The sequence below is a fragment of the Lepisosteus oculatus genome, chromosome 17 (genome assembly GCF_040954835.1).
Source record: "Lepisosteus oculatus isolate fLepOcu1 chromosome 17, fLepOcu1.hap2, whole genome shotgun sequence".
Taxonomy (NCBI): domain Eukaryota; kingdom Metazoa; phylum Chordata; class Actinopteri; order Semionotiformes; family Lepisosteidae; genus Lepisosteus; species Lepisosteus oculatus.
The window spans coordinates 1,988,694-2,008,557 of record NC_090712.1 but is presented as its reverse complement, the minus strand read 5'-3'; the positions used below and the strand labels follow the sequence as shown (position 1 = coordinate 2,008,557).

At 43.8% G+C, this 19,864-nt stretch overlaps 1 protein-coding gene across 3 annotated transcripts in view; it reads left to right on the top strand.

Moving 5' to 3' along the window:
- Nucleotides 1-3,277: 3,277 nt before the first annotated feature.
- phactr2 (phosphatase and actin regulator 2) overlaps nucleotides 3,278-19,864 on the top strand; it is a 72,670-nt gene continuing 56,083 nt past the window's right edge. Inside the window, exon 1 of one of the 3 annotated variants that reach the window (XM_015362490.2) lies at nucleotides 3,278-3,542. In XM_015362490.2, the coding sequence (XP_015217976.1) occupies nucleotides 3,404-3,542 (139 nt within the window). In that variant the 5' untranslated portion in view covers nucleotides 3,278-3,403. Of the gene's footprint in view, nucleotides 3,543-16,167; nucleotides 16,265-19,864 lie in introns of those variants that run through there. The other 2 variants (XM_015362493.2, XM_015362492.2) reach the window with 2 other exon arrangements.

Genomic DNA, 19,864 nt, shown 5'->3' with positions numbered 1-19,864 from the left:
GACAAATCACTATCAAGCTCAGGAAATGTATTATTGAAGTGAAAAGGAGTAAACTGCAAGAACATTACTGAAATAAAGTATCTTCAAAGTCCAGTATATAAAAGTTAATAATTCAATAACAACATTGTAATATAATAACAAACTGTTATTTATTATATACATATTAGATAATCTATAAATATTATAAAAGATTTATAAATAATTGGTACTGTATTTCTGAAGCCCAGCTGTTTTTCAGTGGAGCACAGTTCATATGTAGTGTCCCCTGGTGGTCTCTTGTGGACACTGCAGGAATTTCCACCCCTGGCTATGATGGTGTTTTCCCCTGTCTTCCCCCCTGTCTCTTCTTAAAGCTCTCAATGGGACGGGCAGGCCTCTGCTGTCCGGTTGCTCTCTCTGTATTCCTGAGGCCGTCTCTCTGCACACAGCAGGGGCAGGGCAGGCTCTGGGACATGTGGTCACAGCCCCGTGAAGGGAAAAGCACCAGATCTCAGGCTCACTTTGTTGTCATCCCAGGAAGCAGTGCTGAGCATTGCACCAAGCTACTGTACACTGGAGTGTAATTGTCTGGTTGGGGCTATTGATGGGATTAGGGTTAAAATACTGAAATATGGTCCAATGGACCCGATTCAATGAAAGGACATCAAAAAATACAAAAATCTTTCTTTACGAGGAAAAAACAACAACTTTCAGTCCCACCCCTCCATCGTAAACCAGAGCAGCTCAGCCTCAATCCTGTCTGTCCATTATCAGACAGCTGCTTATTCCTGACAAGGGTTGTGGCAGTGCATTATCCTAGAGGAAAATGGAGCAAGGCAGGACAACACTGTGGATTTAACATGCAGAGAGGGACAATTTAGGGACACAAACGGACCCAGCCAGTTGCCGAACCACCTGGAGAAGACTTGCTTGGGCACAAGGTGATGGCAGAACCCAGGAGCTTTGAGGCAGCAGCAGCTCATCACACTTCTGTGCTGCTCATCCTGGCACCTGAGACCAACCTGGGATCTGGGAGTCTCTGAGTTGCATCAGGTTATTCCTGTTCCTATTGTCCTATGTCCTGCGGTCTGGCACTGTGCTGCTCTCCTAGCTTGTGGAGAAAGAGACCTCCAGCAGGTTCTTCACTACTTCACATCTGGGTGATCCATTAACAGTCCCCCTTTCTGGCTTTTCAAGTTTGGAACAAAAAATGTGGAGGTCTGCACACTGAGCCAATCTCACAGGAAATTAAGGCCCCCAAACGAGCAAGTTTTAAATTCAATAGAAACCATTCAAAATATTAAAAGGGTTCAAAAAACACCAGTGGATCCCCTGGAACATCTCCTTCAGGTATTAGTTTTGACTGTTTGACAGAGTGTCCCTGGCCTGTTTCAGTGTGAGATGTTTTCTGCTCCAGACCAGGAGACAGCCCAGAGGATGAAGGAGCCCAGAGTTCTCCACTCACAGACGGCAGCCTGCGCTCAGTGTCTGTCTGGAGAAGGGGCCAGGGTCCTAATATTCTGGGCTCAGCTCTGAGGCCTCTTCCTTGTGCTGCGCTGGCCATTGATGAGATAATTGATTATCAGTCCGCTGACTATCAAGGGCTGGTGATGGACTTTAGGCTGATAGGAATGGAATTACTTAAGTGAACGAACAGTACGGAAGGGGTTATAGGCAAATAAACAGGTTTATTATCTGGTTTTGATTGGGATAATAAGGAAGTGAAAAGCTTTCAGACTGCAGTAAGCCGGTAGCTGCAATTCAAGGACATTTAAGTCAAAGGCAGAATGTAAACAATAAGCTTTTGCGCTCAGTGAACAAAATATCTGTCTGCCCGAGGCTAACAAAGAAAGATGCTGCAGTGATGGAAAACAGACATGAGTCTATTTACCACACAAAATAAAACAATGGAAACTCATCATCTTGTTGAATTTAATTTATTTTCTAAAATGTCTAATTTCTTGTCTAATATGCTCATTTTTGCAGGCTGTGGTGTGGAGCAGAGATTATGGTTCTGCAGCTGAGAAAGTCATGGGTTCAAATCTCAGGTGAGACACTGCAGTTGTACCGAAGACTAAGGCTCCCCACCCAGATTGTTCCACTAAAGTACCCAGCTGTCGAAATGGTCCAAATGTATGTTGTGTTGGATAAAATTTTGTGATGTTCACAGGGAAAACAACTATCTCTTGTCACTGTAGCTAGTTTCTAACACTCAGTGCCAACATTATGTTGCCTACCACTGTATCCTGCTCCAGCTGGTGTCCACACAGCCTACACTGTTCCTCTTCCTCTGTGAGCATGAGCTAGACTTTGCTGAGAGGACATTTGAGGGGACTGGTGCCCTGTTTTCATTTGCAAATACCCTCCCTATACCAGGAGCCCGAAGGCTGCCACCAGAGTCTTCACTGCCTGCATCTTCTCTCTGCCAAGCTCAAGCACTAGGTGAAAACAATGCACTTTTAAAAGGTTGGAATCTTGATGTCAGGCGTTCTAATGACGTCATAAACGACGTCCTGTAGTGTAACATGATGACATCACTACAGAAACGGGAGCAAAAAGTACTGTACCTTTCAAGAAACAGTATACAGTGTACACGGGGCAAAACGTCTTTTCAAGGCAATCTACTGGACGAACAAGAGACAATACTAAAACGTTAGAATGAATGATAACGTGAACTTATTTTGTGAAACATGAATGTATAAACCGGTACTTGTTTCATGGTAGTAAATTAAATCATGACAATAGTTTGCATGATATACAGTACATGCGTGGTTCTCCCAGGACGCGCTACGGGGAACAGGCTGACAGAGTAGCGCTCTCTACCACTAATAACTGAGCTTGAACAGGCCTGGGCCTCCCGTGATAACGGGCAGAGAGATTGAGAAGCTCCTGACCGAAAGTCGGTGTAAGGTTAATTTTGTCTGAAATGAAAGGGGCTTTGTGTTAAACTGTCGTTTAGAAAATGCGCTGTTGAATATCTGATTGAACAACATTTAATAAATGGACATACAAAACCCTGAATGAGAATGAAACTGCACTGTGTACTGTCCGGGCGTGGCCAACTTCACTCCTCGGGCACCCGTTTTGAGGTCTCTATAAAGCAGCAGAGCCTGGAGCTCTGGGGGACTGAGCAGATACGGGTCGTTAAGAGCGGGAGTTAGCACAAAATCTCCCGCACCCGGAGCGGGACCAGCGTCATCTGATTAAAGAGAAACTAGCACTGGGAATGGCAGGCGCGCCTTCGCTGGTGCTGTTGCTGCGCAGCCGCCGGTCTTTGTGAGTTCAGGCGGCAGATACGGGGTTAACCGGTTGTGGGCGGGCTTGTGCTGCCTGAGGCTACTGTCTTCTTTTTCACACACCGCCGAACTTGCATCCCCCCGAGTTTACAGAAGCGGTGTCGCCCGGCGAGTCTGCTTCGGGCTAAATGGCGACGGAGGAGCGCAGTCCGGACGACAGGGCGCAGCGTCCCCCGGTTCGCCCTCTGCAGAGGGTCCGCTCGCAAAGCGACACGTCGGGGTTCATACGGGCGAGGATCCTCAACAGGCTCATCACCGCCAGCTCAGGTGGGACCGGGCGGCAGCGGAGTTCTCTGAACTCGCCCAGCCTGCCCTTACTTCTTGGCTTGAAAGGAAAGAAACTGAGTCGGAGATCGTGACAGAGAAGTGTGACAATGTGAACACCTGCGCCTTTTGTGTTCAGAGCAGGACGAAGTTCAGCCGTCCTACGGCATCCTCATTCTTCTATACCACCTGTGCAGTATTGGTGTTAAAACGGAGACACTGTGCGTTTGCTTTAGAATTAATTCATACAATAGTACGTTAGTTTTAATTCAGTCAGTAGACCGGTAGACGCGGTAATTGTGCACTTTGCATGCAAACCGTTTGCAGTTTAAGTTTCACGTTAGAAACTTAAGGGGAGAGCACTGAGCAAAGAACTCAACTTTTTTCAGCTCTTGTGAAGGAAGTCGCTCAGATATGATTCATCAGGTGTGCAGTGGTTCGCATTATTTTGGTTTCATCCGTGGTTTCTGTGCAAACGCATGGTATGCAACAAAGAGCATTTAATTATCGAAATTCTAATGAACGACCCCGAGCTGATTAGAGTATGTTGCTCACAGGTAGAAGCCAATCAAGATTTTGCATGTTTGCCCGAAGTCCTGATGACAAATGCATTGTGCTAACATTTTCTTAGGTTTGGGGCCTGAATTAAAAAAAAAAGATGCCCGAATTTAAAAAAAAAACCTACCAAGCTGACGAGTTTGTGTAGCGTCTTTTTAATTGTACCCGTGTTTGAAGATGGGATTAAAAACTCTCGTTTCGTAACTTGTTTACTATGGAATGTCCATTTAGTGAAAATGTCGTCAGAAGTTTTCTGAACAGTAGTTTTCCCCACTTGTCGGTGTTACGAGGCGCCGTTTTAGCTACCTATTCGAGAGCCGTGCTCGGAGGGTGTGAAATTCTGTAGCTAATTAAAGCGGACGTCTAAAGCCGTCCTTCAGATGGCGTATAGATATTTTTGCCATTACTGTAAACGGAATTTTTGACCGGTGAAACATCTAGTGTTTTTTTTTTGTCGAGGTTACAGTGTAATACTGGGGGTCTTCAATAACATTTTTTAAACTTTTCTGAAAGCCCTTGAATGTCTCAAACTGCAGTTACAGTATATACTGTAGGTTACGGATGCTAAGCACACATTCAGTGTAATAAAGCGGTGCAGCTCGGTATAACTGAATGCAAGGGCTGTAAGAAGTGCAGTGTGCGCGTTTTGCAGACCGACAGCGGTATCTGATTCTTCTGAATGGCTTCTGTTAGACTTCATGAAGAGCTACGGACCCGATGCACGGATACACTTTCGTTGTGATTATCTGTGTTATCCCCATGCTTAAATTTCAAATGGAAGACTTCTTTGTGTGACATTTTGAACGGAGATTTAGAAAATCAAGCAAAGTTAAAGCCTTGTTATAATTCCTTTTCCAGCCGCTTAGGTATTTTGGGTGTATGCGTTAGTGCAGATGGGTTCTTTATCAATATTCGAAAACATGAAGAGTAAGCACGTCTCTAGGCCTGGCTCTTTGAGAGTGATACAAGCATTTAACAAATGATGCACTTCTGGCTATAGGCCTGGCTTGGAACTCATTGCCTATTGTGCCTAATAAATTATACATATCTTGCATGTTTCACTGTTTCAGCATGCGGTACTCATCTACCAGCATTCGGCAAACTGTTTCTCAATAGTAAAATAGCCATGCCTGGAATACAAGGTCGGCCTTTCAATTAGTGTTATTCAGTATTCAGGAGCCTAGATGCTTGAGCTCAGCTCTGCACTATAGGACACAATACTCTGTGTCTTAACAACGACCATTTCTTCCTTCATAGCACAGGGACAGTGTCTAAAGGTGCAGTCAATGTCCTTGACTTTATCAGGGTGGCTGGAGAATCCTGGTCTGTTGGATCTCATCTGTTGCTTCCTGTAGAAGCATATTTCTGATGCATTTATCAATAGGTTCACAGGAGACTAGTGGTTCAGGACATTGGTACTGTAGAAATGACCCAGTAACGTGGTCGCATTGATTATTAAAGTGTACTTTAACAAAAACAAAACATCAGAGGGTCTCCATTGTAAGAGATATGTTCTGCTTTGCCTCACTTCTGGTGTCCTCTGTTTGGAAACTCGTGGGGCTTTCAGTAGAGAGGGAGATGATTGGCTTTAACACAGAGTCATGAAGCAGTTGTTTTTTAGTGTTGAACTGATATAGCAGCCTACTTGTGATCTTTTGCGCTTTGAGAAGCCTTGTAATCTTGTACTTGTAATCTTAAACTCTTTAAGAAGCCATCTTTAAAGGTGCTATATAAAATAGTTTATTATATTATTATTATTTTGAGACTTTAGAAAGTAAGAACTTGACCTCTGATCTCTGTGCAATCTGTGTTCAGTATCTACAGTACTGTACAGTGTGTACGTTTCTGATAATCACAGCATTTCAAATGTGCGTGTCAGCACTTTCGAAATGCTGTGATGGGGCGAGGATTTTATTTTTGCGTTTTATGTTTTGAACTCAGAAAATGAACACTAATGAACTCTAGCATCCAAACTCTCTACAGTTCCTTGCAAAAGTATTCAAACCCTTTAAAAGTTTTCAGTTGTTGCTAGATTCTAGATGATACACTTTTTATTTTCAATCAGTTATTGTTATTGTAAACCCATATGCTCAAACAGATTTTTTTTAAGACAAAATTGGTTATTAGGCAGCAGCTATCTTGAAGAAAGTCAAAAACTGGAATATGCAAAACACACTGGTACAAAAACTCCTGGTACATTGGCTTAGGTTTTGTGCTCAGCATAACTGTAATTGACTTTACGTGCCAGTAGTTAAAAAGAGCATGTTACAGTAGACTTTATAGATACATACATTTTTATTGAAGCATTGCTGGTGTGTTTCATAGGAAATGCTTTAATGTCAGAATATGATGTGAAACTAGAAAAGGCGTTTTGTTCTCTAGAACAGAACCGAAGGTTTATTCTGGAGGGAGAGACACGACCAATTTGAGCTTGAATGGCCGAGCTGGTGTCACTCTGTCTGCAGATTAACTCTGAAAGTGCTGACCCGATTAGACCGTGGTGTTATGTATAATTTGGGGGACCAGTGCTATATGACCTATGTCTCATTTCCACTGAGATCTTGATCAGCTCGGAGCATTAGGCATTTGAGGGGCATTCCCTCTGTTTGAGAGAGAGATGATCCCGGCTCAAGCCTGGAGAGACCAGCTGCTGCCCTGCTGGCAGAAATGACCAGCAGGAATGGTGCTGGGAATAGCGACAGGCTTGTTCCTGCAGTGGGGGACAGAGTTGGCCGAAATGTTTTGTTTTGCCTTTCTGTAAAATTAACCAACACCCAATCGTAACTCAGCAGGTCGACAGATCGAAGGTAATAGTCAACAGTTGTTGGGAGCAACTGCAGCTGTTTTGAACTGATGGTCCTACCGAGCTTCCCTTTGCATGAGAGCTGTAAGGCCACCAGGCCAGAAAGAGCAGCAACAAGACTGAGGAGAAGTCACAGTATATCGAGCTCATCCAGGGAAATGGGGGTTGAAGAGTGTCAGTGTTTTAATGTGGCTTTTACTGTTGGCATGTCTTTTTCAGGACATCGCATGTCCCTTAAGACCCTCAGTAGTGCCCTTAGCTGGAGAGTGCTGAGGTAGTGAAATCTCAAACCCAAGTGACCACATAGTAAATAAATCAGATTCATTTTGAGTGATTTCAAAAGTACTATTTCAAAATAAAAATTCTTGAAGGTTAACCAAGTGCTTACATGTATATATGCCCAGACTATTCCAATGAATGGCGTTGTTTCCGACATGTGGGCCTTTTGGGACTGTAATTCCCACAGGTGGTCAGTATACCTACAGGAGCGTGGCAGTACACCTGGGCAGGTGTTTGTTTTTTGTTGAAACAGTCTAAATGTGTTACGAGTGACCACATTCTGTCTGTTGTCTGTTGCATATCACAAGAAAGTGCCGACTTCACACTGGAGAGGTACATAGGAAACGGAAAGCCATGAAGCCCGAAATAGTTTCCATTCTGCCATATTTCACAAGTTCATCCAGAAGTCAGAATAGGCCTTAGTTACTTTCCAGTCAGGCATAGCCAATCGTATGTGAATTTTCACCACAGAAATGCTTTAATCCTAGCTTTACTTTCTGTAGCAGGCTGTTTGAAGTGTTTGAAGTTTCGGTAACAGGAAGACAATGTCTGCCCTCTTAATGGTGAGTTCTCTTGCAGGGGAGAAACATACTGCAGAAAAAGGCACTCTGACTGTCTTCCTGCAAATATATTTAAGTACTCCAATTAGACGCATACTTTACAATTAGTTGCTCATGATGCTCATAAAATTAGTTGCATCATGCAAATAATGGAGTTATTTTGGAGCTGTTCCAACATGTACTGTACACTTGTTCACAGACTTCATCGCCAAAGTTTTGGCTTCAGCTAAGCGACCACTTGTTGAAAATTCCTCTCTTTTTTTTTTGTGTGTACCACCCAGGCCTCAGTGTGGTGGGAGGGGAAGTCCCAGTTTTTGTATTAAAGAGGTGCGATTTAAATCTAGCTTCCTGTGAGGCTGTGCAAAGCAGGCCAAGTTACCAAAAACCTCTGGTACAGCGTGCACACAATCTGCTTAATCAGACGGCTGACAAAAGCAGCTGTTGAGAAAATTATTTAATTCTTCAAAGTTTGTTTGCAGGTTGTGCTGCTCTCAAGTTCTCTAGCTGTGATGCAAATATTTGATTATGGATATGTGCTCTGCACGGAAAAAATGCCAGATGTGATATCTGTGCAAGACCAAAGCTGCTGTTTGCATGTACTGTACTGACTTTGTGGGGGAAGGGAGATGCAGTTATAAGGGAACTAGGTTTCAGGTCAAACCCTGTATCGTCTGATTCTGCAGAATTATGTGTTCTGTAACCTGATAAAGATAAAGCACTGAGTAAAAATTAAGGATAAAGTTTTACAATGTGGTCTCACTTCCAGATTTTTGTAAGAAAGCTACAATGATGCTATCTTCTTTTCACACTTATTTTCTCTTCTTCAATAGCCTGGTTCTCTCTGTCTGGGACCTGTATGCGGCAGCTCGGATCATGGTGAAAACTCAGGTTTGAGCCGGTGGAATGAGATGCACTGCCTACCTCTATGTTACAGCTCATTGTAGAGGAGAAAAAGAGAACAGCCAGTAATACTGTCAGACCCTACAATCCACTGCTGTCTGAATTGCAACATTCATTTTAAATAGGATAGTCTGCAGTTTCAAAAGCTTTTGTATTTTTGTTTTCACGCCATTTTGTTTACTCTGGTCCACTTGAGCTCTTAAGTAATTTTCTCCCAGACCCCACTTGCAGAAAGATCTGGAGTTGAGTTCAACACATAAAGAGCATGCAGTTGGGAGTCAAGAACTGAAATAATGAGCTAAAACTTCAATAGCATTGTTAAGTGATGCCCTAGGGGATAAATGCGCATTTGATAAATTAGGCTTTGTTGAAAATACGTCAAATTTAGCTGCTATACTTGTCCATATCCTGGCATGGTTGTGAACTTGCAAGGCTTGAATCCAGTGCAGAGGATTTCAAAATGTTAGTCTGTTGGGGGCAGCGCTGGTGTGTCCTCAGAGCTGCTGACATCACCTGCCACATGATGGCGTTGAGAGTGTGGTCACCCGCAGCAGCCAGTTACATGGGATGGGCACCTCCGGTCCGTGCTGACTGAACAAAGCCTGGGCCGAAACCCGCTTTAACGTTTGTCACGCCACCAGTGAAGTCTGCAAGATGATGTTCCTGCAGCCGGAGGCCCCTGTCTCAGAGTTTCGTTTTGTGTTCCAACGTGGCCACCATTATGACCTTTGAGTGGCTCAGGGGGTGCAAGAGCTTGCCTGGGAGCAGGTGGCTCTGTGTGGTTCCGGGTTCGATCCCTGGTCATGTCGCTAGCCGGCTGGTACTCCCTTGTATGAGGACTCATCCCACCCCCGGCTTGCAGCTCGCAGCTGACCGAGTCCTGCAGTGCGATTGGCCAGCTAGTCTCCTGGGTTCTTGCCAGCTTGTGGTCCCGTCGGCGAGACACGGGCCTCTCCTCTGGTCCAGTCTGGTAGCGGAGGGAGCACCCACGCTTTCTCTCTTTCCCCTCCCCAGTGCCCGAGTGCAATGGTCTGAGCGCAGACGTGACAAACGCACAGCTGGCTTTTCCCGATTGGGTGAGCGGAACAAATCATTGGCGATTCTATGTTTTTAAAAGCACCAATCTGATTTCGCAAAACAACCCGGATCAAACTCTTGCTTGTGATACTTTGAGTATCACAGGAGTGCTACAGTACATCTCAGTGACTTTAATATAATTAAGATTATTTAAACGGGGAACTCTGTGGTCTTAATTTCTCAAACCGTTGATTAAATCTCGGTAAAAAATAAATTCATTGACGGTCTAGAAAAAAAAATGACAAATTTTGAATTAAGTTCAAAATCGTGACCTTTGTGAAAATACTGTAAGTAGCGATGTTGTTGCAAAGCCCTGGTATCACCATGGGCGAGAGCAAGCATTTGTGAGAATTATGATGCGATGCGGCCCTTCCTGCTCACTAGTTACTGTCATGACTAATATAATTTGATATACAGGTTGTGCCGCAGACATTTCACCGCAGAAAGTTTCCTATGTGATCTGCATGCAGAGCTAAGAAGTAACGAGAGCAATATTTGTATTGGATTAAATGAGATATATTCCCAGGCCTGCTTGTTTGCAATGTAATAAAGCCTCTTCATGTCCCTGGAAGTTTTGTTGCCTCATTCTGAATCGCAGACCATGGCGCTGCACATACCTGGAAATTATTTGGTCATCTATTATTATCATCTGTTTTGTGATATAAATTGGAAGTTTAAGAGTTACGGTGCAGACGTTATTTTGATTGTGGTTTGAAATGCACTCATCAATTCCGATTCATTCTAACCACCAACTATAAGAATAGCGTTGCAGTTCCCCTTTTCAAAAAAAAAAAAGGTGGGTCTTCTATACAAGAGAAACAGTTTTGGACACACCACCTCTTTCTTGTAGATCCAGTCTGTCCTTGCAAAAAAAAAGACTAGATTGGCATGTCTCTTGAGCTCACGGTATCCCCTGTAAGAGACCCCTGCTATATAGTGTCTGAAACTTTTTGGTCACCCGATTCGATTGTGTGAATTAAGCCCGAAACAGAGGTATGCTGGAATACGTTCTTGCTCTTTGGCCTTCTGTACCAGGCCTCTCTCCTGTGAGATCGTTGTCAGGTTCACAGTGTGAGCTCCGGGCAGTATCACAGACGGCAGAACTGAACTGAATGGGTCACAAATCTGGCTCTTTCTCCTGCAGCCTCTATGACTGGAAGAAGGTGTTGTTCGTTTGCACTGTGATATGTAATATGCAAGGCTGTACCTCTGCTCTAATTGAATGTAATGTTTGTAAGGTCAAGGATGAGTGCAGAACTGTGCAGGCTCTGTAACCACTTCCTCCTGCGCTGTCAGGGTGTGCTGTATGCCGGCTGTTCAGTGCTGTCTTCAGTTTGATGTGGGTTTTCTTAGGTGGACATTTTATTTTCACACCTGTTGGATGCTTTTTGGACTAGTATTTTCTGGATTTTGTTTTGTCTTGTTTATCCCCTTAAGGTATTGGATTTTATTTGGCACCTACATTATAATTGCTGCTGCTGCTGCTACTACTACTACTACTAATAAGGCCAATGATTTGTCACTTCTATGAGGATGATTGAAAGTTGGCATTCTTACTGTAGTGCTGAGTGTCAGCTGTGTCTTTGAAGCACCTGTTGAAGTTTGAAGTCGACTGTTGGTGCTCTGTGTGTTCTTTGACAGCGATTGGTTTAAATATATTATAATTATCAGTAAACGCTTTACCCGTCACATCTAAGATGTTTTAATGTTTAAACGTATAACGTGTGCAGGATTTTCGTAATGTGACGATTTAGACCTTACAGAGTGGAGTTAAGCATACTGTAGTTCGCGTAGTTACTGTACATAGTGTTATTAGTTTGATCTTTCACCACATTTCTCCCTCTCCGGAGAAGGCGGCGATTCACAGAATAGCCAGCAGAGGGCAGTCCATCTCCGTTATTGCCAGTCGCTCCCGGAGTTCGTTGACGAACACCCCAGTTCAAAGAGCGGATGTCTTGCATATCCCCCTCTTTCTGCTTCATATTTTGTGTGAAAGCTTATGAAAGTTGAAATCCTAGTTTTCTTTCTCTTTCTAGAAGGAGTGGTCCTCTTCTCAGAGCTTCTTCGGCAGCTGTGAGATAAAACGTGTCATTAGAAACAATGTTTTCAGCTGCTGCCAAGCCTCTAGTTACACCTGGCTAATAGGAGACTAAAAACAGCAAAGCGACTTCTGACGTTTACTGGAGCTCTGAGTCAGATTTGAGCTGTGAATTCCCATTACTTTACCTGTCCGTTTTGCTTTTGACAGCGGAGAGCATCTCGTTGGCGTTTTAAATTAGGTGCTGTCTCTGGGTTTTCAGCTGTTCAGATGTGACGCACAGCATGGATGTGTTTAATTGCGTTTGTCCTTTCGGGGGCTCTGTGCTCGAAATTTTATCATATAGCGCCTCGGGATCTTATTTTATATCAAAAGGAACTATGCAAAACATGAAAGTGAAATTCTTTCCAACCTGTTTGATAACAGGAGCAGTAGGTTACATCATTTTTTAACCAACCCGCATAAAGTCTTGATATGTAGAACTGAGTAAATAATGTGGACATTGAGATAAAGGAGGTACTGTAACCACGCAGATGTGTGGTGCCAAACTTGTGTGATGCGTTTGGGAACATCTGCATTTATTCTTAGGTGATGAGTTGTGTCCAGTATTTGTGCAGAGCTAGATAGATTGATACTTTATTGATCCCGTGAGGGAGATTGCAGTGCAACAGCAGCTTAACACAGACAACACAGCCACAGTGTAACGAATGATACAATAATAATAACACAATACAGTCAGTACAGTGAGAAGTGCACTAAGAAGAGTTACTCACAGTCCAGAACACACAAAGAACAAACCAGAACAGTACACAAAAAAGTAGTATTGCAGTCGACTGAGTCGTATCGTCTCTGCTGCCACCGGAGACTGCATTCAGACTATCTGGAAGGGCACAATAAACCCACTGACTAGCCATATCTTTTTTTTTTTAGCTTTTTGATTGCTTGGTATCTAGTCTGGGAGTGAAGGCTGGGGCCTGATCTTGAGAGAGAGAGATCGGGGCAGTGGTGTGACACAGCTGAGGTCCCGTAAGAGCTGCCCTCCCTATTCTCCCTGTCCTCAAGTCTTCCCTTTTGACTGACGCTGCAAGACGGATCCATTTCCAACACATGGCTCCCCCACGAGAGCCTTAATGAATCCGAGTCTTCTTGTCTGAACGCCACCGATGTGCCTATTCCAAATTTAGCCGATGCAGTATGTGAGTGTGACGCAACACTCATTATCCTCGGGAACCTGTGGAGGCGAGAAAGGCCTGCATACCTTCCTGCCTGTCATTCCTGATTTAACACCATCGCTTGGAAGCCAGTTGGAGCCTCTCTGCCAATAGACTGGAACGGTGTGGAGTGTGTGGGAGTCATCGCAGAGCAAACAGAAACCAGGCCACTGCTGAGAGGCTGGAAGTAGACGTTCGATTCAGATCGCCACCAGGCATCCTAAAGGAACAACAGTCATATTTATTAGACCTGGAATATCTGGCTTTTCTAATGTCACTGTTTTTACGGTGTTTCTGCAACGGTCGTGCATGAAGCAAAAGTTAAGCCAAAAAGAACAGACCTGACTTCATGGTCATGTACAGAATTAAATTCTGGAGTTTGCAGTTTTATAAAAGCTGTGTCTCGTGGTTTATTGCAAAAGCTGCAGTCTGTGCGCAGTAACGTTTCCTAATGGTAGGAGGTGGAAAATGTGGGGAAAAAAAACTGGATTCAATGCTAGATTTTCTGATGTTAATGAGCGGTAATGACTGTTCGCTTGTATTGTTATACAGCTGTTCCCCAAAGGTTGGTCATTCTTACCATCCAAGTCATACAAGTTAAATAGTGCGCAAATGTGCTTATCTTGAGCTATGAATTACTATGTAAAGATACCAGTTGACATTCCACTGTTATCAGCCAGCTGTAGCGAAGTACTTGGACTCTGTAAGATTTTTCACGTGAGTGTAAGCTGACAGTGTAGAATTTTAGTGTTCATGCTAGGTGATTCAGTTCATCCAGGCGATTCAGTTGAATATTTGTGGTTCGTACCTTGTCATAACCGGAAACCGATTGTCGAACCGTAACCTAATGTAGTTAAAATTTTACTCAGACTAGCATTAATGTCAAGAAATTTATTTAACTAACTGTAACGTGCAAAATGCTTAATAAAATCCCAGGACATTAGTATAAACACCCTCTATGGGCATCTTAACTTCTGTTTGATTTCTTTTTTGGGAAAATAAATCTGCTTTTTCTGTGGCTGAGCCCAGCAGGGTTAAGACTGAACAGGTTCTTTTTTCCTCCCCCTTGAACGTGGTTGTGTGCCAAACATGCCCAGATACTGTATGAACAGGGAAAAAAATGGTTTCTGTTCTTTTTAATGGGAAAAAAATGCATCTAATGAATTCTTTATTCCAACAAATGAACGCTTGCTGTTTTGCAATTGAACTATTTCCTTTTTCAATAATGATTTAAATCTTTCCCGTCGGTCCTTGCGTCTGAACAGCCACAATGCTGCAAGACCTAGCTTTAAATGACGAAGGAGCCTCTTAATTCCTAATTAAGCCACTGATCGATTCAATTAGGTCCTTCAGAGCTCGGCTGGAATGAACACGAGCCGTCTCTATGGCTCTCCCTAACGGGACTTGTAGACTCCTGGCCCAGGCGTTCCTGTCTTGCGCCTTGATCAATCTCAGTCCTGCGATAAGCGCGTCTCGACCTGCTGTCCGCTGTCCTCGGGGAGTGTGGGGCTGGAAACTGTCGGGCGTTCCCGAGTCCTCGTCAATCAGGCGTAGGAAGGAAGCGGAAGAAGGAGTAGCGATTGTGCTGCTGTGATCTGGGGCTTCATACCTGCTGGAGAGAACGGAACCGAACCTCGTAGGTCCAGCTGTTCCACGGCACTTCTTCAGCCTACCTCGGCAGGTGACCGGAGGTATAGGGTACTGGTGGTTGGAATGACATGCCAGCACTGCAGAGGAAACTCCTTTGTGGTGCGATAGCCATTTTCCTTTTCTTTTATCGCCCAGTAGTGTTTGAATTCATGACCACGGATTTATTTATTTTTTTCATGCAAAAGTCAAATGAATAGCAGGACTGGGGAAGCTGACTGGTGACTCCTTGGCTGGCGTGTAGCAGTCGAAGGTAAAAAGCGGATGGCAGGTTAAAGGTAAAAAGATTCGTCGCTGTGTTAAGGTGTTGGGTTCAGTAATAGTTTGGGCTTGATTTTACAGAAAAAGCAGTTCTGTTAACTGAATGAGTATCTAAGCATTCTGCATTCATTCAGTTAACCCGGGGACAAACAAGTCTGTGCCGATGTCTGCTGACAGCTGTGTGGCAGGGATCCCCAGTCCTGATCCTGGAGGAACCAGTGTCTTGAGGTTTTCGGCACGTTGGGACTCTTTAGTGATCCAGCCCGGCTCATTCATTGAACGGCTGGGGGTTCAACAGCTTCTCCCAGCTCTGTGGTTTTCTGGTGCTTGAAAGAGACCGAGAATCTGCAGCTGCTCCTCCCTCCAGGACTGGGGAACCTGGCTGTACAGTATTGGGGTGCGAGGGGGGCAGGTGGCATCCTTGTGGTCTCCGATACCAGTACCACAGGCGGTGCACTGGTAGGACGGACACAGACGACGTGTTGGGCAATGTTCCCTCTAGTTTTTTATAATGGCCTGGGTGCGCAAAAATTTCAAATTATGTTTTGTTAATATAGTCATCCTCATAGAAGCATAGAGACTCAAAAGACCGGGACAGCGATTCAACGAGCCCAGTCACAGAGACTGAGTGCCGAGCGAGCCTGAGCAGGGAGGTACGAGACTATGAGAGCAGAGATATCGATTATCGAGTAGCCATAATAATGCACACAGCCAAGTTGGGCCAGTCTCATGTGGTCATTTTAGCATTTTTTTAAATCGGCAGCCATGTTTGTTTTATTATAATTTTGGGGGGGGGATTTAATTGTTTGTGCGCAGTTCAGTTGCCTATGTGCGCTGATTTCATGACCTGTGTGTGTGTGTGCGTGCACACACCTGCAGAACTCAGAGGGAACATTGGTGTCAGGTTCTGTAACTCCAACCCAGGGCAGGAAAAAAGAAACTTGCCTGAAACAGGCGAAAGACAGCACATTGCCCTTGTGAGCTAAATTCTGACACAAAAAGTTGAGATATTTAAAGAAGCTCCTAATTAGGGGAAAAAAACGCTCAAATAAAACGAGTCTTCCTAATGAAGGTTATGGAGTTTTTTTAACCACCCTTGCTGCAGGCCTGAGCTGCAGCTGAAAGCCCTGGTGGATTGGAGGTTCCTCTTGATAGGCTTGAGTTCGCTCAATCGGCCTCTAATGGAACTAATAGCTGTTTGTCATCCAGGGTTTCCTGGAGAGGTTTACTGCAGTCAATGAGAGAGGAACGCTCTGAGTGTCAGCCCAGGCTGAAGGCAGGGGAGGGGCCGCGGGCACTGTGCAGTACAGGGGAAGAGAGAGAGGGAGAGAAGGACACACTGTTTTAAGGAAGACCGGTTCAGACCTTGATACTAAACATGGAAAATCCTGGTAAGTTCTTTTAGATCACTTTTGTGTTCCCAGTAGCGGATGTGCCAATTAGAAGGTGTTTACTTCAGATTTATGATAAATATCGACAGGATTCATTTGTTTAGCTCCTGTCTGCTGACATTTCTGTTCAGATGCCTTTTTTCTGTTGTCATTTGCAAACGTTTGCATGTCGCTTGCCTTGTGTCGGAGTTTAGGAAGGTTGTCTCCAGTACTGTATAGTGCACTTTCACATTTTGTAAACCAGAACATCTTCTGTGCGACCCCAGAAAAGGTCCTATTGGATAACATCGCCTGATGCGGAGGTTGACAGATTTGTCGCATTTCCTTTTGTGGTTTAAATAAGTTGCTGCACAGCTTCTCCTTTGAATGTGGATTTATCGAACAGTAGACAGTAATAAATTGGGCAACCGATGCTGCCTGTACCATTTTGTTTTTCTGCCTGATGGTACTGTAGATTGCAACAGTGGTGCTGATCCATGGTGTTTGTCAGCTGTTTTATTTGTGAGATGCTCTGCTGTTGTCATGTGATGTTCCCAATTAGCTTTGCGGTTCTGCTTGAAGTCCGTGTTATTTCAGTCCGATACTCAATGTAGTGCTTTGTTTCAAGTGAAGAATTCACTTCCAGCCCCACTGAGTTGTTTTTTAATGCCCAGTCAAGAAAGAGGTTTGTTCAGCTCCTACAGAATGAAGAAAACAGCTCCAGTAATTAGGAGGAAATTGCTTGTAGCCCAGGTAGTATGCAGGTGTCCTGGAGATTTATGTGGGTACAGCTGTCATGAAGTTCTTAGATTCACCCCTTCACCATCACTCTTTGTATGAAATAATAATATGAAAATGCAAAAGAATGATTGTCACCGTATCCCGAAATGGCAGTTTTTTTCAAATCGTAAATTTAGCTTGTACTTAAGTTTTCAGAACCTGAATTGTGGATGGTTGATTCCAAAAAGAGATTGCTAGAACAAATTTTTGTGTCAGAGAATCTGTTAAAGGAAAAGAATGTCAGGGTATTAATTTTTGAAAACTACAGTAGTTTGACAGAGAGAGTAAACAGAGTGAGGTCATATCCATGGTCAAAAATGTGTTAATTTGTTGGGTGAAGGTTAGCATGTCCACAGATGTTCTGTAGATTGTTAAAGCCTCAATGTGCTGTAAATTGATTATAATGGTTTGACAGATGTTTTATTAATATATCCTAATGTAAAGCATTAATGATTTTCCTAATGCTCAGCTGCTTTACATTCCTGGACCTGGTACTGTAACAATATGCCTGCTCAGCTGTCTGCTGTGTGGAGTATTCACACCACACCTTCCTCCTTGTAGCGTCTGAGGACTGTGAATGGGTTTTGAGGGAGAAAGGAGGTTGTCATCTGCGCTTGACCACTCCACCTGGGTGGTCAGCACTGCGTGATGCCATTCACTGGCTCCAGAGGTGCACAGGAATTGTTTTTGGAAATGGACACAGGGCGCATGTCAAAACGAGCAACAAAACCGGGCAGAAATATTGCTGAGTGGTGTTGCACACGGCCGAACACTGATGATTGCATGGAAGGCTGATGTTTACGCACTGGAGAATGGTGGGATATGGGTCTGCTGAGCTTTTCCGCTGTGTGAGGGGAGCTCACTATAATGTTGGGCGTCCCTGTACACTGTGCATTGTGTGTACAGTGAAACCACCCACAGCAGACAAATTCAAATTGAGATGCAGGCTGTCTAAGACATTTTCTAGAGGTGTGATGCTTATGTATATGTAATGGGTTTAAATTAAAAATAGTAGAAACCTAGTACTATACCTAAGGGCAAATGCACAGAGATAGCTGGCTAAACCATTTTCTCTAAACTCTACTGAAATATTCATCAACATTTAGATGCCAGACGATTTACATCTTAATGTATAAACATGCATTCTTAAGGGGGCATGTATTAATCTGGAGTATAGCCTAAATCTTCTCCTCAAAATGCTCTATTATTTCTCTGCCCCTGATGGAGAGATTATACAGAGTACAGCTAATCCTCATTGCCACTTTCTTATCTCGGTTTGTGCTTGGGGCTCATGCACTGATAGTCCTGTTTATTTCGGGCCATGAATGGTAAAAAGTTATAGGCCAAAAGCGTTTAGCGATTCAGTGCTAAGCCTAAGTATTTGCGCTGAAAATCCGTGGAGATTGGCAAAAAAATAGCCTTATTCAATCTGGAATGTGGTTTTTAGTAAATGAGATGTACTTTGTGTTATTTTTTTATACTGGATTACTTACAGATCAGTTCTCGAGCTTTTGTGGTAGGTGCTGCTATAGCTGTTCTTCCTAACAATGTGGCAAAACTCACTGGGTATAAGATCAAAGGTGAAAGGTCAGCTCTTCTAGCTGTCCTATCTCTGCTGTTCAGAAACCTCGTGTGGGTATTAAGCCTCCTTTTCCAATGCAGTAAAATATAATGCATGTATTAGCTCTGTTTATGTTCTCAAATCTCTCTGCAATGTGCTATTATTAAATGCCCTACTTTACAAATTAAGGATCCATTCAAGCAGGGAAATGTCACTTATGTTGCCAATTTGCTATCTAATGGCAGGGATGTCTGGTATTGACTGGCAGAGATCATGTAACGTTGTAATGTCCTGTTAGTGGAGAAATTGCTAAACGCTGTCAAAATACAATTTGTGCTTTTGAAATGCATTGTATCGTGTAACACACTGGTGCAGGTGGTTATGAGAACAGTGTGCTTCTGTGCATCAAGGTAAAGAAGAGTAACTCTATGCTGAGGTGGAGGTGCTGTGTCCTTCCTTTCCTGCACACATCCAGTGAAATATCACCTGCTACAAGGGTAATCACTCGTGTCATTTGCTGGGGTCACTGCATCTGTGATGCCTCCTGGGCTCATGGCATTGTGAGAAAAGCACAGGGCTGTTATCCCTGTACAACCTGTTCATTCGTTTGTTTTCCTTTCTGTCTTCCAGTTAATGGGAAGTGGACTGTAGCTCAGTCTGTCCTTTTTGCAGTGAGCTCAACACCACGGTTGATATGGCAGAGCGGTAAAGTGGTTTACGCTGCCTCCACCTGCCTCTTGGGTCCTGGGTTCGAATCTCGACTGGTGCATTTGGGATTTGGGACATTAGTTTTGCAGTGTGCTCCCAACACAACGCAGTGACAGCCAAACATTTTACCAGCAAAGAAGTCAGTGAAACGGTGTTACAGTGCGATAAGGGAGGAGATAGTTACGATGTTTGAAAGAGATATTGCAGTGGGGATGAAAGATTTCCTGTGTCTATTAGTATTTTACCTGGGGACACAGAGGCACCTCCTATGGGAGAAGTGGGAATTCACACTGGAGGGGATGGGAGACACAAATCATAATACACACTGCCTTTCTTTGCCACTCTCTGTTTGTAAGACATACGTAAGGTGATTTGATTTGCCCCCAAATTAATTTGCTACTTATTTTGACTAGTTTTTCAAGCCTATTAGAAGCAATGGTACTGATTTTTTCAAACCAGGAAGCGAGACCGTATGTTAATACACTTTCAATAAGTTATCCACCCACTTCTGAAAACCATGCTGTCTAAACTCGATGGGCTATTTGAGATTAACCCTTTCCCAGTGACCCAGC